We start from the raw sequence: 20487 nt of genomic DNA, 5'->3' as shown, positions 1-20487 counted from the left end.
CTGGTTCAAAATAAGTGAAAATAAAAGTCGAGGATGCACTGATTCCCAAGTCAGCTGAAAGACACGTTGGCGTCTCCCCAGATGACCTGGAGGAGGTGGAGAGGGAGGTCCTGGTCTCCTGTTTAGACGACTGCTCCTGCAGCCCAACACTGGATAAGAAGCAGACAGTGGAAAGGTGGATGAACAATGAAACAAACTTGCTGGGTGGTTAAATTAGTAAGTTAGTTCAAAGTTCACACAAAGCCGAGCTGAACAGTCTGTAAAGCAGAGGACGAGCAGAAGACGAGTCACTGAAGCACATCGGCACAGGGAGACGTCGGGGAGGGGCTGCATTTCACAGCAGAAAGACCACAAACACCAAGGACGTGTGGAGCAGAGTCGGGCTAGGAAAACAGAAGCGGCCCGACCGTACGAGGCCAGACGACCTTAATCCTTTAACAAAGTCCACGTTCAGCATCCGCGAAGCCAAAGGATTACGAATGAACGACTGTAGCTGCTGGGCCTGAGAACATCAGCTGTTGTGTAACTCTCAGCTTATATCAGCACAACTTTAGATGTGCCACAGAAGGATGCTAGGAGACGGGCCCTCTGATTGGTTCTGACAACACAGAGTTAGCTCCGAGTGTGCAATGTGAATACGTCAGGTCAACATTAAGAGCTACATATCTATATTCTCACTCAATCACACGATGCGACTGTAGCTCCGACAGAGGAGCTTCAAAAGGTGCAGAGGTGACTGACGGTCAACCATCAAGTTGTTTTACATATCCTTCAGCAACAAACAGGTCTCTGCTTATTCTGCTTTCTGATGAAACAAACTCGACAAACAGCGACACGGGAACGCTTCCCAACTGCAGTGCGACAGAAAACTGCAGTCGTGCAGACAATGCTGCCAGCGAAGGCAGGACTCGAGCCTTTATTTGGAACAAAATCAACAACGTCACATGTTTGACCCTTTTTTATTTACTCTTGGAATTAATGAGTTACCATACGTTCAGAGTCGTGTATGATAAAAGAGAAAACCAGCACAGATCTCGAGCTTATCAAATCCCCCAAATAAAGATTGAAGGCATGTTCTTGTATTTTTTCAAAGAATTGAAAAGAGTCGGCCTTCGGTGTGAGCCAAATGAAACATCATCATCACCCTCTCCCCACAGTGTCCACGTTTCACTGTCCAGCTCATTAGCGCCCCCTTGTGAGCAGCCTTAGACTCTGCTGTTCCTCCGTAATGCTACTGAAGAGTCATTAAATATTATGTGCATGTCAGTGCTGACCTGCAGCTTTCAACAGGAAACCAACTTTCTCATTTTTTAATAAAACCAAGTGTTTTCAGTCAGAAGCCCGAGCGTCGAGGCTGACATCCTTCTGGTTCTCGGTCTTTGGTTTCTAGATGTAGTCGTCATCCACGGGTTCGCCTGGAGTATCACAGTGATGAAGGAAGAGGACCACTACTCTCTGAAACACTCCTCTTTTGCTCTGCCGCCGCTCCGAGATCTCTTCCCCAATGGTCTCCATGCAGATGTCAGCCGACAGCTGTCCTTTGCGCCGTGGGGCGTAGATAGTGGCTAACACAGGAGAGAAAACCGTTTGAGTACAGAGAGCAGCCGCACGGAGAAACTGCTGACAGACTGACGCACTCACTGCTTTCATCGTCTTCAAAGTCGTAGCGGGAATAGCCGTTAGGATCCGCTGCTCTCAGGGTCCTGAGCCAAGGGAAGTCTGTTATCATGCTGTAGGGCGCTCCATCCACCAATCCTGAGCAGTGACATCACAAAGAGTTGATGGTGAGAACATGCACTACCAGTCAAACGTCTGAGAACAGTTATACAGTTATTTGTTGCAGTCGTTCAAGTCCAGTGAACAGCTTGAAATGGTACAAAGGTAAGTGTTGAACTGCCAGCGGTTTAAAACAAAGGTAAGGTCACCAAAACTGTAAAATAATGTACATTTCACAATTATACAAAAAGGCCTTTTTCAGGGACAACACGGGTAAACATTTTAAATCTGTTCTGCAGCAACGGAGGCTGATCAGCCTTGAAAGCTGCTGCTGTTACTTCCTACATGCACCGAGTTGGTCAGGGCTTCATCCTACAGCAGGATAAAGACCCCACACAGTCCAAGCTGTGGCAGAACCACCTCAGGAACAAAGAACAAGATGAGCTTGGAAACATGGAGGTCCGGCACAGTCTCCAGACCTAAACCCATCGAGCTGGTTTGAACTGGACAGAAGAGCGAAAGCAAAGCAGCTACAAGGTCCACATTCATGGGAACATCTGCTCCAGATGTGGGAGAAGATTTGATTTGTGTTGTAGAAAGAAGCCACGGCTGTGTTCAGCTGTTATATCACAGGGGGCGACTTTGATGAGTCAGAATATATTTGGTCTTTAAACTGATTTTGATAGTTTTTTCACTCTAACTTCTTATTTGTCCTATGCTTTCATTTCAAAATGCAATGAGACATTAAACTGTATGATTTTCAATAAAAACTGGAAAAACTTTTTTTGTAAAACGTTTGAGCGGTAGTGTGTGTTTGATGAGGAGCTTAAGAACTAGCCTGTCAGTAACTCCTTCAGTGCGCTAGTTCACCAGTGTAGTAAATAAGTCACTGCTATTCAAACAAGGAAGAGAAGTTTCTACATCCAGGGTGGATTTTATCAGTGTGGCTGCAAAGGTAGAGCAAGCAGTCAGCTGACCCAGGAATAGTCAGCTGACCCAGGAATGATCAGCTGGGTGAGGCAGTGAAAACCATCTGTAGATGGCCAGTAACAATCAATACACTACAGACTCGCCATCACTTTTCTCACATTTACATCCACACAGAAACAAGATCAGAGATGATAAAACAGTGACGTTTAGAGCGGTGCACCTTTCCTCCCACCTGAGCCCGGCTCAGTGTGAAACTACACCAAACAGATCCTTCCTTCCATAACGTCACTGACCAAAAACAAACCTCGACTCCCAGAGGAGGCAGAATATAAGCAAGCACTTATGAAAAAAAATTCAACAAGCGATGTGACGTAAACACGTTACCCTCCAGTGTGTAGATGTCTCGGCCCCAGGGGTATCTGGGAAACTTTTTCACATCCTCTTCTGTCCTGGTGGCTTCTGGGAAGAACTCGTACTTTATTAGCTCTCTGTTAGAGACAAACACACATATATGAAAAACTGAAATTTGGCTTCATAAAGAGCAGTGACTCTATAGACAGTACATAACTCCCTTACTAATGACCACTGTTCCATTTTTGTTTCGTTTTGCTCTTTGTTTGAAACTTGCTCATTAACGTCTGTGCTGAGAATAACCAGTCACGCTTGTTTTAAGCGCGTGGACACAGTATAGGCCACAGCCATCTGTGGTGGGGATGTGGTCTGCAGCTCCACTGCAGAGTGGTGGTGCAGTAGGGTTCGGGGGCAGTGCCAGGAGGCTGGCAGCACAGGTGGGAATGATTTGGTGATAATTTCCTGCTATTTCAGGAGCCAGCTGGACCCGGAGGAGCGAGCTGCAGCAGGAACGAGTCCTGCACAGAGCAAACTTGGAAAAAAGCTTAAAATAAAACAGAGCAACAGTGTGCATGTGTTGGGCCTGCAACCAGTACAGCCAGTAGAGGTAGTGGCCACGATGCTGGTGGATCTAACCACCATGCAGACAGTGGTGGATCCAGGCCGAGTGCAAACCTGACATAGTGGCCGGGTCACCCTTGGAGCAGCCACAGCTGGTCGGGGCTCTACGTCAACCGTGCTGGCTGTGGAGAAGCTGCCACGACTGCCAGCCTCTAACTCGCTCGCCACCATCGCCCCGCACCTTCCACCAACTAAAGGCGATGTCCTAACTCGCAGGGAGCCTCGCAAATGCTGAAGCGGAAGTGCTGGAGGTGTGGGCGGCCGGGACACCAGCGCCAGGAGTGCCTGCTGATGGAGGTGGGACAGGTGGGGCACCAGCCCTCCAACACCTTCCACCGGTCCAGGAGGGACGTACTGGTAAGGTGCCAAGAGGGTATATGGGGATGGAATAGGGCTGCACGCAGACCCTGGTTCAGCCAGGGCCATTGGTGGAGGCAGAGCAGGTGGAGGTTAGGTGCGTGCATGGGGACATACACAAATATCCCATAGTGCCACTACAAATAAATACAAGGGCAAAACGCAGTAAAGGCTGCAGCATCTCTGAACGGCGTCGACGGATTGGGATTGAGAGATGCGCTTTAAAAACCTTTAGTGGAAGCTTGTGGGCGGGGCTTGTAGTGTGAGCTGTACTCAGTGGTGACACGAGGTCGTGCGACGCCGGCTTTGGGGAGGAGGAGATGGCAGGGCCTTCTCGTGAGGCCCCGCCGCCTCCAGCGATTGGCCACTGTTCTAAAACCTCTGGAGCAGGTAGGGCTCACAGCCAACCTGAAGAAGTGTGCCGTTGGACAGATGGAGGTGCAGTATTTGGGGTACCACTCTGAAGACGTCCTCAGGCGGAGAAAACAACAGCCTGTATCCCAAGACCAAAAGAGAGGTGAGGCGGTTCTTGGGGACAGTTATCACTGCAGATTCAATCGATCGATCAATCATGCCAAACTTGTGCATGGAGCAGTGCCAGGTAGCATCTGTGCAGGTAAAGAAGGGGGGACCCCTGCTTCACACACCTAACGTCTGACTCCCCTTCATTCATGCAGATGGACACCTCGAACAGAGGGCTGAGGGACACTTTGTCCCAGCAGGTAGGAGGGCTCGACCGCCCTGTCGTCTGCACCGTTATTACCTCCTGGGATGCCCTCGGTTCAGACCATGTCCCACTGCAGCCCCATGAAGGAGTCCAACATCCAGATCACCCGGATCATCGTCCAGCTGCTGGCTGCTAGTACCTGCTTTATCTACATCTGTACAAGAACCCTTCAGTTTTCTGAAGTTTGGTAAATAAAAGCAGCAACACAACCCTGTTCATGTAACACGTGTGACTATAACAGATCAGTGGCCCTATAAGCAAATGTGTTACTGAAGTCCACAGCAGCTGTTATGCTGACGAAACACTACCATCAAAGGCCCCACACCCACGCACGGACACATGTACGCACGCACACACGCACCCACCCACGCACGTACAGACGCATCCACATCCACGCTCAGACGCACCCACGCACAGACGCACCCACATCCACCCACGCACACACGCATCCACCCACGCACACACAGACACGTCCACACACACACACAGCAGCCCACTGCTGTCTTGTGTAATGTTGCATGTGACACTACTCACTGGCTGATGTTAGCTATGGTGTCCATCCAACTGCGAATGCGAACTTTGTTGCGTATATTTGGCGGGTTGCTGAATTCGTGCACTATAGCGATGTGGTAAGGATACGGCCCCTGGAACAGCTGGCGCTCCAATGCTACCGAGTCAATCTGACAACATGAGACAGACAGAATTACACTGAGTGTTTCACATAGAAGTGTCTGGAAAATGAGACGAACATTTGTTTATCTTCATCTTGTTTAACGTTATCGTGATTTTAGCAGAGAGAACATGTCTGAGTCTGAGAGCTTCTCTTTTATGTAGCCAGATGTTCCAGCTGTTTTCAGCAAGCACAGTTATATCTGCTGTCAACAGCTTTACAGGCACAACCAAAGGTCTGAAGAGCCGGGGTGTCAAACACAGCCCACGGGCCACATTCGCCCAGCAGAATAAAGTGATCCCCATTTTTATTTTGATCCTTTTCCCATTGTGGGGGACAAAATGTTTCAAACACCTCACCTGTGTTCTCCCTGGTAATAGTAGCAGTAAGTAGATAACACATGGTGCCCAATGTGTACCTTTCTCTTATTTTTCATACATTTCTCGCTTTCTTGTAGTCTATAAAATAAACTCCATACAGTCTGTGAATGGCAGAGATGTGTGCAGCACAGAGCCATGGCTCAGGCTCTGCATGAAGTTATAGTGCTCAACTTGTTTGATCTGCTCATCACAAACAAGCAGAACATTCGACTGCATCTGTATAAGTTTATAGTTTTTCCCACAGGTAAAAACCTCCATCATTGCCATTCATACAACACAAAGTAATTAACAAGTTTGTTTTTCACTTTCCACTGTAGCACAGTCCTGCTTTTTTACGACTACAGTAAAAACCTTTATTTTTTACAGTTTCTGTCTTTGCTGAAGCTTTTTGTAAGATTGAAGTGGCTGTATGTGGCTCGCCATGTGAAGTGAGTCTGACACCCCGGCCACAGGAAAAGTGCTTTTTGTTGCAGTATTGCGACATTACCACATTTTATACACCAGCAGTTAAGATTTCTAATGACCAAAGGTCACCAACCTGATGCATAGGACGCATGTAGATTATGCGATTCCTCTCAGGGGGCATTCTCAGGATCTGATCCAGGACCTGTTCCATGTCTAGCTTCTTACACTGAGCGTAGTCAAATCTGTTTACTATGGGGGCACTTTCTACTCTCAGGTGCTTTAACACGCGGCATCTGGTAGCTGTAGAGTGTAAACACACAAAGACGCTGATTACTCGAGACCTTCCAACTCAGCATAACCAAAGATGTCGCGGGCACTTTGGAGCGTTTGAAACACGACAATTTGATTTTTAAAAAGTACAAAAGTTAGTAATGACTTCTTGTATTTGCACAATCTGCCAAAAATTAAAAACATTCATCTCAGATTGAAGCTAAAAAACTAGTTAGTGTTGACTTGTTGTTCCTAGAGTATTTAAAAGTAGAATGGGAGGCAGAGCCTTCAGTTTTCAGGCCCCTCTTCTGTGGAACCAGCTTCCAGTTTGGATTCAGGAGACAGACACTATCTCTACTTTCAAGATCAGGCTTCAAACTTTCCTTTTTGCTAAAGCATATAGTTAGGGCTGGACCAGGTGACCCTGAATCCTCCACAGGAGGTCTGGGCTCCTGGGTGCTTCACAGAGCGCCTGTACACCTCTCTGCATTTAATCATGAGTTATTATTAACCTCTGTCTCTCTTCCACAGCATGTCTTTATCCTGTCTTCCTTCTCTCACCCCAACCGGTCGCAGCAGATGGCCCCGCCCCTCCCTGAGCCTGGTTCTGCTGGAGGTTTCTTCCTGTTAAAAGGGAGTTTTTCCTTCCCACTGTTTGGCCTAAACATGATCTCTTAACAAACAAGAGTGAAGACTAATTGTTTTGAACATGCAGTGACCAGCACTGACAATTTTGTGACTCATTTACAGACAAATTCGTTTCTCAAACGCAGAATATAAGAACCTCGGGAGATGCAAGAACATTTTACAGCTCATGTGCAGCACGAACACTCAGAAAAGTAGCAGCAGTCACATCTACTGCAGTTCATCTACTGCAGTTACATCTACTGCAGTTCATTTTAAATGTTAAAAAGTAACTAAAGACTAGAAGCACTCTGATAGCACACACCTTATGTTTTTAGTTTTTGGCAGAACAAAACATTAATGTAAGTTAATTATCAAATATGAGTACCGTGAATGAACATCATTTTGGGGCAGTCTTTAAGGACCAGGTCAGTGATTCCACAGTTGGTCAGAGTGATTCCCACCAGGTTCTTGCTCTTCAGAGACAAAATCTATACAAGCAAAACCATCTCAGTACATCTTTGATAAAAACACACTGCAGAACCATTTGACCAAACTTTAACCAGAAAGGAACCAAGGACAAAAACATCTGTGTGCTTTTCTTTGGATCACAGAGTAAAGTGCCAGTCCCCGTGTTTGTGTCCGAGCGCACACGTACCTGCACATGGTCGTCCTCAGTCACCGGGTCCGAAGTGCTGGTTGATTTGTCAGCCATTCGTTTCCTCCTCACTGCCATTCGAGGCCTGGCTCTGGAAAGATCTACACAAAATAACAGAGTCCAAGGTTAAACACACCTGCCTGCAAAGAGGCTGAAAAGACACTGCTGTGAGATGGTGAATCAGGTCAGATGGAAAACCCCACAAACGTGGGAGAGTGGACTTGTACAACATGAAAAGGCTGGATGGTCACACACTCCTGCAATAAAGAGGCTGTATCACAAGGAGGCCGATCAGTTTGTTTCCTCTGCACGGAGCGTGTCTGACGGTGCAGCAGCCGTGGAAACAACAATGTAATCTGCACATTTTCACTTTTTCCTCCAAGTAGATTTCCACTTTTTTCCTCAAAACAGCGTTCAGACTTTTTTCTTAAAATGCTCAATACAATTTTTATTGCTAATGTGGCTGTAACACTGCTTTGTACCTCAGCCGCCAGCAGACAAACCCGTGGCACCAATTTAAAAGAAGAAAACTTCCTCTGACTGTGAGATCAACGTCACTGAGAACTTATACAGAACATTTACTACATTTGGTAAATCTGTTTCCCAGCAGAGCTGCTCTGCAACAAAGAGGAAGCCTCGATGTCCCAGCTGTACACAGGAACCTGAACACAGCTTCCATTTGTGCAGCTGAAGCGGCAAAGTAAAACTTGTTTTAAAACCCCACGTGGACACGCGTGAGTCCATTTATTCAGGTTTGAATGTAGAGGTTTGTCAAAAACTGTCTGCTCAAAGTTCGTGTGCGTGCGGATGTAATTCCTTAAAAGCCAAATCACTGTAGAAACTTGTGGATCGTATCGTACGCACTCGAATCACTTTTGAGGCAAATTTCTCAGCTTAGCTTCTGAATGATCTTGTTAATAATTTCACATCCTCGTTAGGTTGGACTGTGGATCCTGCAGCTCCTGCAGCTCCTGTGACAATCAGAACAACCCCAGGTTTCTCTTCAGCTCTGTAGCCAGGCTGACAGTCAGAGCTCTGTCGGGCCAACCATCCCTCTAACCTTAACTAGTAACGACTTCATGAATAACATTTGAACCATTAGAGAAAAATGGCCAATAATCATCCCACAGATGTAATATTATCTACAGCTGCTCTTAGCACAACTGATGTTAAGTCAGACTCTTTTTCTCCAGTCGATCTTTCTGAGTTAACTTCAATAATTACTTCCTCCAAACCATCAACGTGTCTTTTAGACCCCATTCCTACAAAACTGCTCAAAGAAGTCCTGCCATTAATTATTTCTTCAGTCTCTAATAATCAGCTTCGTAGTACAACATTCATCCAAGCACCAGCTAACACTCACACACAGACTCTGATGGTCGGAGAGAAACTTGGCTCAGTATCTGGCCCAAGGACACAGACTGGGATCGAACCACCGACCTTCTGATCAGTGGATGACCTGCTCCACCTCCCGACCTACTGCAACCAAAACTAAAAGATTCTCCTTCTGATCTTCATATTCGTTGCACATCTACCTCTCACATGCTGCCTGATGTCTGGATCAGCGTGGCCATGTTAACATGTGCGACAGATTTTGTTCTGAGTGAACAAAAGTAAATAGCAACCGAATCACAAACAACTTCACAGAGGTTTTAAACACAGCGATGTACTGAGCCTGATGTATACTAACATCTGCACGGAGCCATGAATAGAAGAAAGAAAAGCTTTAAGTTTCACTCCTGAGAAGCTGGATTCCTGTTGTTCCAGTCTTACCTGTCTCTGAGACCAACGGCACAGAGGACGTGCGGGTGCACGATCGGGTTAAAGGTCGCCTTGGAACAAAGTTCTCCTGCTGTGATCCTGAGCTCGCAGCAGAGGAAGGCTGCCTCTTCCCCTGAGCAGTCTGAGGTCCTGGTCTCCTGGGATCATTTTTTACAGCACCACCTCTGGGCTCCACTCTGTCCACACTGGCAGGACCAGAACTCAGAGGGACAGAGGGTCGCTCTGCGCCCTCTCTGCCACTCGCAGCTCTGTCAGGGGCTGTTCCATGGGTGGCATCCATCACCACGCTCCTACATCCACCCGCATGGCCCGATGTGGCTCCTGCAGGTCCAACTCTGACCAATGAGCCGGTCATTGTCCTTACTCCAGTCCTTGATGCTGGAGTATCCTCTGATGTCCCGCTAGCTCCTGGTCTTGCCGCGGCCTCCACAGCCTCAGTAGTAGTTCCTTTACCGCTGCTCCTCCTGCTGCTCTCAGTAGCAGCCTTCATGTCGGCCTTAATCTGTTCACTGGTCACCTGGCAGCTCTTCTCACAGCTGTTCTCTGCAGCGTGAGTCTTTGGCTGATCAGCGACTGCCATGGATATAGCCACACTGTTGCCCCTCCTCAGCGGAGTCTTTCCTTTACCTGGAGACGAAACACACCCTTTACAAACCTCGACACCAGCAGCCAGTTTTTAAGCCGTCATAATTACAATCAAATTAAGAATATCGGACTGATACATGAAGAAAGACGCTTGAATCAAAACACATCCTGAATGTCTGTCCACCATCTCACGATCCAATCATCAAGCACTTGCTGGTGCCTTCTGGCTGTGAGCCGTATCGTGCATCACCTTTTGTACATGAGGCCGGCTGCTCCAAACATGAAGGTGGCATTAACCTGGAAACAAGGCCTTCCTCTTCCTCGCTGTCCGAGTCCGAGATGACCTGTGAAGGTTTGGGCACGTTGGCACAAGCTGATCTGCACTGCTGGACTAAACCACTGGGACCTGGAATTAAAATCAAATATTAATGTGCAAAGTGTATGCAAGACATGTCATTTATACCTTCATTTTTCCAAACACTGCTTGCTTTGTTCAGTGAAAGACCAACGTCGGACCTGCTTGTTCCTCATCAGGTGGCTGTGATGCTGGAGCCTGGTGACTGGGCCCCGGAGCCATGTCGCCTTCTTCAGCCTCTGCTTCCTTCAGCTCGATCTGAGGCTCAACGTCCATGTTCTCCTTCCCAGAAAGTTAACACTCATATCAGAACCCAACCCTGACTATCAGCCCTACAATCTATCATATTTGACACGTGCGTTTCTGAGACCTCCGTCTCATCAACATGATCAATACTTGTCATTATTTCCAAACTCTTTTTGTCTAAAGTGAACATTGTTGTTAACAACAATTCGCCAAAAACACCCAACCATACAAAATATATATCACAGAACTACATCACAGAACTACATCACAGAACTATATCATAGAACTATATCATAGAACTATATTATAGAAATATATCATAGAACTATATCATAGAACTATATCATAGAAATACATCACAGAACTACATCATAGAACTACATCACAGAACTACATCACAGAACTACATCACAGAACTATATCACAGAACTACATCACAGAACTATATCATAGAACTATATCATAGAAATACATCACAGAACTATATCACAGAACTACATCATAGAACTATATCATAGAACTACATCACAGAACTACATCATAGAACTATATCATAGAACTACATCACAGAACTACATCACAGAACTATATCATAGAACTACATCACAGAACTACATCACAGAACTACATCATAGAACTACATCACAGAACTACATCATAGAACTACATCATAGAACTATATCATAGAACTACATCACAGAACTATATCATAGAAATATATCATAGAAATATATCATAGAACTACATCACAGAACTATATCATAGAAATATATCATAGAACTATATCATAGAACTACATCACAGAACTATATCATACTCAACATGATGTAGCAAAAACATTCTATGGGCTTTGTTATCAGGGTTAATAAACATCTGTTATCTCTGGCTATTTGTGATGGGTTGGGTCTCACAGGGTGAAATACAGAACATTTTTACCTCGTCTTCATCCTCTTCATCTTCTTCCTCCACTCCATTTACTTCTGCTGGTGCTGTAAAAACAAGCGCTAGTTCTGTAACTCAACATTACGTCCATCATCTTCTACGACAGCGTACGAAGTAAAATACTTTATATAACTGAAGAAGTGAAGGTTAAAGGTCGCACTATGCCAGAACCACAGGTTGAAAAACATTTCCACGCCGTGTGTGACGCGCTGCGCCCTGTCAACCTACAGCTGCGTTGGAACAAAAAGAGTGAGGGATGAAAACATGCATGACTGTCCCCCCAAGCTCCAACTAAGCGACTGCAGACTGAGACTTTCACCCACAACGGATCAGCGACGGAAACAAGACAGCATCTGTTTAAACAGCCAGACTGGTTCAGCATTTTTTAGGTCATGGTGAGTATTGGTGTAACTTTACTAATCATGTTTACACATGATACACATGACTCTGTAAACACAGGAAAGGCATGTATGAATAACTCACAGCACTCCCTCACTGAGAATTTCAACCACTTCTCTAGTCTGACTTAAATTAATGCAACAAAGAATGATTCAGTCCGAGGCACTATCCCAGCACGGTAGGTTTAATCGTTCTCACATTATATCGATAAGTACAAAGCACACAGTCAAACTGTCACAGGATTCATATCAGGGCTTGCATTTGCTGATATGGTTATTGTACTCGGCCCTGAAAAGCTTAGAAATATGGTCTCTAAGCAGGTTCTTACTCTGGATGGCATTACCTTGGCCTCCAGTAACGCTGTGAGGAACCTTGGAGTCATTTTTGACCAGGACATGTCCTTCAATGCACATATTTTATTCTATTTTTTAAAAAGTATGGTTTCTTGCGCAATGTCTCCAACATCAGAAATATCCTGTCTCAGAGGACACTGAAAAACTAGTTCATGCTTTTATTAGCTGCTCCACAATGCTGCAGCCAGAGTCCTGACAGGGACTAGAAAGAGAGCAGATTTCTCCTGTTTTGGCTTCCTGTTAAATCCAGAATTCAAAATCCTGCTGCTCACATACAAGGTCTTAAATAATCAGGCCCCATCTTATCTTAATGACCTTGTAGTACCATATCACCCTATTAGAGCACTTCGCTCTCGCTCTGCAGGCCTACTTGTTGTTCCTAGAGTATTTAAAAGTAGAATGGGAGGCAGAGCCTTCAGTTTTCAGGCCCCTCTTCTGTGGAACCAGCTTCCAGTTTGGATTCAGGAGACAGACACTATCTCTACTTTCAAGATTAGGCTTCAAACTTTCCTTTTTGCTAAAGCATATAGTTAGGGCTGGACTAGATGGCTGCCCTTCCCTGATCCCAGTTCTGCTAAAGGTTTCTTCCTGTTAAAAGGGAGTTTATCCTTCCCGCTGTTGCCAAGTGCTTGCTCACAGGGGGTTGTTCCTCAGTCAGTCCTGGCTGTAGCTCACGAGGTATCGCTACAGCCATGAAACTATTAATTGTAAAGTTCGATCCCCGTTTGCTCCAGTCTGCATGCTAAACATCCTTGAGCAGGATACCAGCCTCAAGTTCCTCTGTGACTCATCCATCAACGTGTATAAACGTTAGCTAGAAAGCACTTAAGCACAGAAAACAAAGCTGGTATGAATGTGTGAAAAAGTCATGTTGTAGTGCATTAAGCGCTCAGGCAGAGAAGAAAAGCTGTGTGTCAGCACTCCTGTCTTCTCAACACACACACTTTCCTCATTTTAACATTTCGTCTTTATCCTTAAATAAACCAAATCTGCTGCACATCCTTCTCTTCTTTCTTAGTGTCCACCCTCACACACCACGAACTACACACCCTTTTCCTAGTGCTCATGTCTACTGTGGTCTTCTTAACCATCACACTTTTTCTTTGCAAATCTCTTCTTTTAAATACTTTCTTGTACTCTCTCATTCCATCATCCAGCACCAAGTCTCCTCGTCCTCCTTCCTCTGCTCAGAGGAAACACCAAACACCTCCCTGACAGTTTCCTTTACCACTTCATGGCCCATGACACCACTGTGTACTCTCCAGTCTCGTTCAGGTTCCTCCATCTGCATAAGATATAATCTACCTATGCGCGTCTAGTCTTATGTTACTCAGTGTTCCTCCTCTTCTGAAGTATGTGTTCATAGCCATCTCCATCCAGCACGTGTCCTTTAGCACTGCTCCAACCACGACTCCGTCCACTCTGGGAACACTCCACCGCTTCATCCAACTTACTCCAGAACTCCTCCTCATTTTCTAACCGACATCCAACTTGTGGGCCATCAGCATTATTAAAAACATATGACGTTTATTTTAATACAATTGTTGGTATTTAATTATTAAAGCCAGTGAGACTTGCCATCGTGTTGCTGCTGCTGCCGCCGCCGTTGGTTGTTTATGTTGTTGATGGGTGGGGGAGGCATGTTTGGCTCATTGTGGTGATGGTGGTCTTCATTGTCATTGTTTGAGTTCTGGTTGCTGACGAGTGCTGAGGACACACCGATCCCAGTTCCTGCACTCAGACCCACCCTGGCACAGCCCTAACACACAGGTGCGCACACACAAACACACAAACGATTACAAATTGTTGCTGTGAGGTGATAACGACTAAATCCCTGTGTGCACAGGACTAACACGTACAAATGAGTCCAGCTACTCGGGTTCATTAAGAGCACGGCAGTCACACTGATGCACTGCATGAATGCACCAGTGCAGGATCCTCTGTAAAGAGCCTGACACACTTGCCATGCAGTTCTTTTGAAATCTGCTCCCTTTGAAGACGACGCGTCTCTGGGATGATTCGTTTCGAGAAAGCGACCATAACAAACGTACCTTGGGTGGTTCTCGAAACATTTGGTCCAGACAGATGAACTCCAGACTGGGCAGCAACTCTACAAACTGGGAAAAAGACTCCAGCTTGATGGCGTGACAGCGAACCAGAGTGAGATCAACCAGACGGCTCCATCTGGACTGATCTGCAGACAGAAACGGGGACAGCATGGTCCAAATGCATGACAACACTATACTTTTCCAATGATGTGAGAGGGAAAAACACTGCAGCATAATAAAGGCTGCATTTGTCTCTGCTGCTTTGTTATTATTCACCAAAACCAAAAATGTACCAGTAATCCAGTGGTGAGGGTTGTGGAGGTGAGGACAGTTGTAGATTAGCAGGTATTTAATATTGGTGAACACCTCATTCACCACCTTGATCCCAATATCAGTGATGATTCCTGGGTTCTCGATAACATCCGCCAGCCCATATTTCACCAGCTCCGAATGGCTCATTTTACCTGAGTTTAAATAAAAGCAGGAAAAGCCTCGTTTCCATCATCAGTGTACTGAACATGGGGCTTTATTACAGAGTTACTATTCATTCTCCTCTTGGTTTAAGGCTTCGTCAGCTGCTTATCGCCTTTTCATCAAAGCAAAAGATATTTGAGAGGAAGCACTAACACTGCAGCAGAAACTCATCCACATAACCCAGATGAAGAGTCTCAAACTGGGGAAACTCCAGCTCAGCCATCTTGAGAGCTGAGAAGACTCCATCTTTCGTCAGTGAAGGCTGGATACGCAGCTCGTGAAGCCTGATACAAAACACAGAAGGAAGTGAGAATTTCAGCAACGCCTGCATCTTCATGCAAACATCAAATAATCCAATCGTGTCAAATGTGTCACAAACCTGTTAATGTCACTGCCCTGGTGCACATATTATTCTGAGTTATTTCTGGCGTTTATGTTTTAACCACATCTGAACACTGAAGCTATGAAATATGCAGCAGAATGTCCTGATTCTGTAATCCCTCTCACACAGCACTGTTCGTAAGCAGGTACCTGCGAGCAGCAGTTATGATGAGGTAGCCCAAGTCCACCTCCAGGGCATTCTTACAGGCTCCAAACGCAATGGTGTGGAGGTTCCGAAATCCTCCTGGATACGCCGTCAACATCAAAACAAACAGCAAAATATTACTACAGTACAGAAGTGAAGTAGTGTTTGAAGTGCTGAAGACAAACGTAGGGACACGTCATGTAAATCCACAGACTCTTGAACAGCTCGGACACAAACGAGTGAAAACACCTGAAAGACTCTTTGCTATAAAACACAGACGAAAACAAGCTGCGTCAGGGTCGCGGTCACTTTACTGTTCAAGCAGCACGAAAACAAACAAGAAAACAAAGATTTCTGAAAATGTTTTGTTTTAAATTTCAAATATTGTATAACAAGACATCTTTTTCCTCCCTGTTAACTGGAGCCTTTCATTGAACGACCCAATGAACACACTGGTGCTCTCTGCCTGTGCAGACATGTGGCAGCAGCTCTGTCACTGTGTGGTGTTTAACTAAATAAAACTGCAGACATAAGTGTGCGCACTAGTGTGTCACTGAGCGAACACAACCTCAGCATGTTGGGACTCTCTGCTCGTATTGTCACCATATTCAATCGAACGACAAAAGTCACCTCGGGGTCCAAACTGCGTTACATTCTTCACGCCACAGTAGGGGTGACGTGGGCCGCGAGTTTAACCCTTCAAAGCCGAGCGTATCGTATGTGATCCATGTGTTTTTGAGACTTCTGCATCGTCAGTGTAGCTTTTTTATTTTACCCTCAAAAAAACATTTTTAATGACGCCACTGCAAAAATATCGCTTATGGAGCAAATGTGATACAAATACTCATATATGCAGATTAAAATGTGACATATTTCTATATATATTTTGTCTAAAGGTTCAACAAACACTCCATCATCAAAAAATAAAGATTTCTGGTAGTAATTTCATGGTTCAGGTTTTAAAGGGTTAACGATTGTTTCCAGGTAATGTGATTCATTTCCATGTGACACTCATGAACATGTAAATTCTAACACGCAGGCATTAAAACAACAACAGCAAAGCCATGCATGAATCAATCCTACTGAACAACAGTGTGATTTAAAGATGCACTGAAAGTGCAGCAGTGTCTACAAACAGCTGCTCACCTGATCTCCAGCTGTCCTCCACCACGTGCTGAATCAGCCCTCCCAAGAAGGGAACTCGTACCAGCTCCAGCTGCTCGAGGTTCCGGGCTGAAGCCAAGCCGGTAATCAGGGGAACGTATTTGAGAGAGTTGGTCGGCCCTGCACAGTTGCGCATAACAAAGGTCCTTAGGCTCACACACAGAAAGTCCTTAAACGGCTGTGGTTTGGTAAGGCGGACCCACTTCAGGTAAAGGTGCCGTAGCATGGACACGCAGGGGATCTCGGGAACATTCACACCTGGGTTGGTAAATATAAAAGGACACAGATACTTTAGACCTTAAGATTATCCTTCTGTTCTTTTTAACAACCACACATCTACACAACAGCAGACACGACGCCGACTTACATCCAGAATTTTGGATAGTAGCTCTGATGTATTTGGACCAAGTCTGTGTCATTATGTTGTACTCACCCACCAGATGGAGGGTCTGGATCTTGGCATTTATGGGGACGGTGAGTTTGTTCTCAGCGGGAATGGGAAACGCTCCGTTACGGTTGCGGAACTTTCCGAGAATGTGAACCTGGGGCATGTAGTTCCAAATGGCTTCCACCAGCTCCAGGTGGGAAGTCTCAACGCCCTGAAATGACATCAGCGAAGGTAACTGCAAACGTAACTCAACGATTACACCTTAAGGCTCTTTCAAATGGGACCCGGCGTGCGCTAGCTACAGCAAAGGGCCTTTACACATATCATCAGTCTACCAGGTCAGAGAATGTAGCAACAAATAAAGAACATAAAACACGTGTTAATTATTTAATACACAGCAGATCAGTCACATACTGTTTACCCACCAGCAGATTTGGGCAGGCTTGCAGAGCCTCCAGGACTCCTGGAATACTGAACGCCTCAAAACCACGGATTCGTCTCCTTTCCAGGTATCGTGGGTGGAGACCATACAGCTGCTCCAGATCTGGCATCTTCTTCAATAGGAGCAAAAAGCTGCTATCTGTAAAGCCTAAAGATAAAGCACAACAAACATAAATAAATCCCTTTTTTTCAATGTTTCAAAAGCCCGGGGGTTGCAGCATAAACCGGTTACTATGGACGCATTTACACACATATAAACAGAAGGTGAAAAAAACCTAAGTCGTTAAAAGTACAGTGGAACCCTGACTTACAAATGCCCCATTTAACGAAAAATTCAAGTTATGCAGGGACTGAACGCCAATATTTCTGCCCGTGTTACAGGCCTGCGTAACAAAATCCGCCGGCTCTGATTGGCTGAGCCCACAATGCCTTCCGAATCATGTGACAGCCCTCTTGGCTTTCGTATTTGCGCTTTGCTGTTCCACTTGAACGACGTATTGTTGTTGCAGTTAGCAAGTAGCCTAAAGCCTGTCGTTCACTCCAAAGGAGCGATGGGTGCTTCGACTAACGAAAGACCCTCGGGAACGAATTCATTTCGTAAGTCGGCGTTCCACTGTATTAGAAATATGAGCAAAGATATTTTTGCTCATTTTAGTTTTAAAGTTGCAAGGCTTGAACATGCATCTCTATCCCGTTCTGTGTTTAAGGGTCTCCACATGTTATTGCACTGTCAGAGTATGACTTAGACACGTCCAGGACCTCCTGCTAACCAAAGCTCTTTGTGTTTTGGTGTTAAAACTTACTTGGAGGTGAAAAACACTCTGCATAAATATGACCTGAAACATCACCAGAAGTTACACAGCAAAACAGGAGTGAGTCTAAAAGGAAACATGGGCCGTTTGTAACATTCAGGACCATTATTTTATAGAGTTACTGTTATTAAGTAAATATCTTAAAATTTTAAGATATAAAAATAAAAGATTTTTGCAGGCCAGTAAAAACACCACTAAACTCTCAGCCTGACCTGGAGCTTAGGCTCGATACATTCATTATTAAAACTGACAACATCAGAATTCATATTTGGGAACGGCAATGCCAAAAAAAGGGTACCATAGCACGCTCTTTGTTGTATGTTGGTGAAAGGCAGACTGGTTGTACTGTACCTGAAGGCATATACTCCCACCAGTGACCAGCACACAGGTCCACCACCTTGACCACTCGCAGGTACAGAGTTACTGCTTCTCGAAGCTTTCTAGATAAACATTCCATACACATGATATCCTTCATGGGCAGGTACCTACAAACAAGACAACGATGTTTAAAATCTCAGAAGCTGTTCCTGTGATCACCATTAAAACTTTTACTGGGAAAAGCGAGCGGGAGTCCTTCATCGAAGCTTCCGATCAACAAACTCCGACATGAAGAAAAGAAAAGCGAACTTTGCAGCTGTTCCAGCCACCGCTGTTTGTTTTACACAGCGAGAAATCTGCAGTAAGGCTCCAGAAGTAAGAGCTGTAATAACATATGCAGATGAGCTGCTGACTTAGTCTCAGACCGTGCTTGAATTATACAGCTTGACTTTGCCTAACGGAAGCCGTAGGTGTACCGTTCTGCCTATTTCCATCTACGCAACATTAACAGGTTACATTCTTCTCTTTCCACCCAGTCTACGTCCATTCTTGTCCACAGTCTTGTTCTCTTTGACATACAGTCACCATCATGGACCAAACGTTATCTTGTTTTCCAGTGGGTGTGTGGCAGTCAAAGGTACCAATACTGACTGGCATAATGAGCCAACACACTGGTCTCTACAACGCATAGTAAATACGACAAATGATAAGTGTAGCCTGAGCGCAGCATACCTGAATATATGACAGAGGACTTCATGGGACAGCTCATTGATGTAGTCTTTGGGCTCACTGAGTCTTTGCACAAGATCTTCCCCACTGCTGCCCACCAAAGCGTGGAATTTATTAGACTTCTTCCTTGGACCCATTACTGCTGTATCATATCCTCCCACGTGAAGTCTGGAGCTTCTATATCCCGAGCGGGGACCTCAGTTCTGGACACATTATGAGGGAAGATGGGTAAACTGGAGTAGGAGACTCATACCACACGACCTACTTTGAGGACACTTTAAGCTAATACCAATTATGTTCAAGACCTGCTGCGTGTTTGAAGTGAGGATGTAAAACCAATAATTACTGTGCACTCAGGGACGCTACGTCATCAACATGCACGAATATTCATGTTTGGTGGTAAACATAAGAAAAACAAATAGACCTTTTAATAAAAATAAAAGAACACATTATTTATTTTCTTCCGTTTAAATGTGATGGCTACCACTCGGGTTATTTTACGACTGGCAGGTTCGTTAAATTATACTTTAAAGTTAAAAGAAGCCTTCGTTTAAGCTAGCTTAGTAGATAGCACAGCCGCTGCTAAGACCGTACTCCACACAATGGGTTCGCAGTCACAACCTGGCCCCTTTATCAAGGCCTGACACGGTGGTTCTAACCTACCAGTATGTTTCTACTAAAGTCTCCGTGAAGCTTCTTCTCAGCCATCCTGTCTCCACAGAAAATGTACTAAACACAGCCAGAGACGCGTTAGCACAAGCCAATGTTAGCTTGTTCTTCTTCTTCTTCTGAGTTTCTCGGCAGGCCATACGCATTAAACATGTGTTGCTGCCCCCTTTAGGTCAGTGTTGTGCAGAAACAATAAACAATTGATGGTTTTCTCCAAAGTTTTCGTTATAATCACTGGTTATTATTGACATTGACATGAGGTCTGCCTCTATAACACAGCAGTCCATCAAAACATGCTTATCAGTTTGTCTTTAATGTGGTGGAGAAATTTATACAACAGCATGAAAACAAAACACTTCATTACACATAAAACTGTAGTACTGGAAAACTGTGCATAAACTACCAGAAGTAAAAATAAATGTTAAATGAATTAATATTTGTGGGGATAGGTTAATTGGATAATCCAAATTGCCACTAGGTGTGAATGTGCGAGTGAATGTGAGTGTGAATGGTTGTCTGTCCCTGTGTGTTGGCCCTGCGACAGACT

At 45.1% G+C, this 20487-nt stretch overlaps 1 protein-coding gene across 2 annotated transcripts; it reads right to left on the bottom strand.

Annotated features, from left to right (window-relative positions):
• Window positions 1-1027: 1027 nt before the first annotated feature.
• Window positions 1028-20050, bottom strand: fbxo38 (F-box protein 38). 2 transcript variants are annotated; one of them, XM_085359629.1, is made up of 22 exons: window positions 19935-20050; window positions 19275-19474; window positions 18576-18709; window positions 17397-17560; window positions 17017-17182; window positions 16566-16841; window positions 15425-15518; window positions 15047-15177; window positions 14713-14883; window positions 14423-14565; window positions 13950-14130; window positions 11614-11666; window positions 10593-10713; window positions 10327-10482; window positions 9483-10118; window positions 7710-7810; window positions 7440-7542; window positions 6291-6457; window positions 5237-5382; window positions 3031-3134; window positions 1642-1755; window positions 1028-1565 (listed from the first exon to the last, which is right to left on the bottom strand). In XM_085359629.1, exons 2-22 carry the CDS (start codon window positions 19406-19408, stop codon window positions 1387-1389), a joined length of 3474 nt encoding a protein of 1157 aa, XP_085215755.1. In that variant the 5' UTR covers window positions 19409-19474; window positions 19935-20050; the 3' UTR covers window positions 1028-1386. The 2 variants fall into 2 exon arrangements, with proteins under 2 accessions (XP_085215755.1, XP_085215764.1); XM_085359638.1 differs by having other exon boundaries at window positions 10593-10710.
• Between the last annotated feature and the right edge of the window lie 437 nt (window positions 20051-20487).

Source organism: Diplotaxodon limnothrissa, linkage group LG2, assembly GCF_057381915.1.
Source record: "Diplotaxodon limnothrissa isolate DT_005_m linkage group LG2, D_limnothrissa_male_GT1.1, whole genome shotgun sequence".
Lineage (NCBI taxonomy): Eukaryota > Metazoa > Chordata > Actinopteri > Cichliformes > Cichlidae > Diplotaxodon > Diplotaxodon limnothrissa.
The sequence above is the reverse complement of the archived record's forward strand: the minus strand, read 5'-3'. Positions and strand labels throughout refer to the sequence as shown.

Bases quoted from the DNA above. Each gene is read 5' to 3' on its own strand.
- fbxo38 (XM_085359629.1), bottom strand. From the start codon at position 19,408: ATGGGTCCAAGGAAGAAGTCTAATAAATTCCACGCTTTGGTGGGCAGC. The intron at 15,519-16,565 runs GTGAGCAGCTGT...CGGCGTATCCAG, and splicing joins GGAGGACAGCTGGAGATCAG to GAGGATTTCGGAACCTCCAC. The intron at 14,131-14,422 runs GTACGTTTGTTA...CCTGTGTGTTAG, and splicing joins TGTTTCGAGAACCACCCAAG to GGCTGTGCCAGGGTGGGTCT.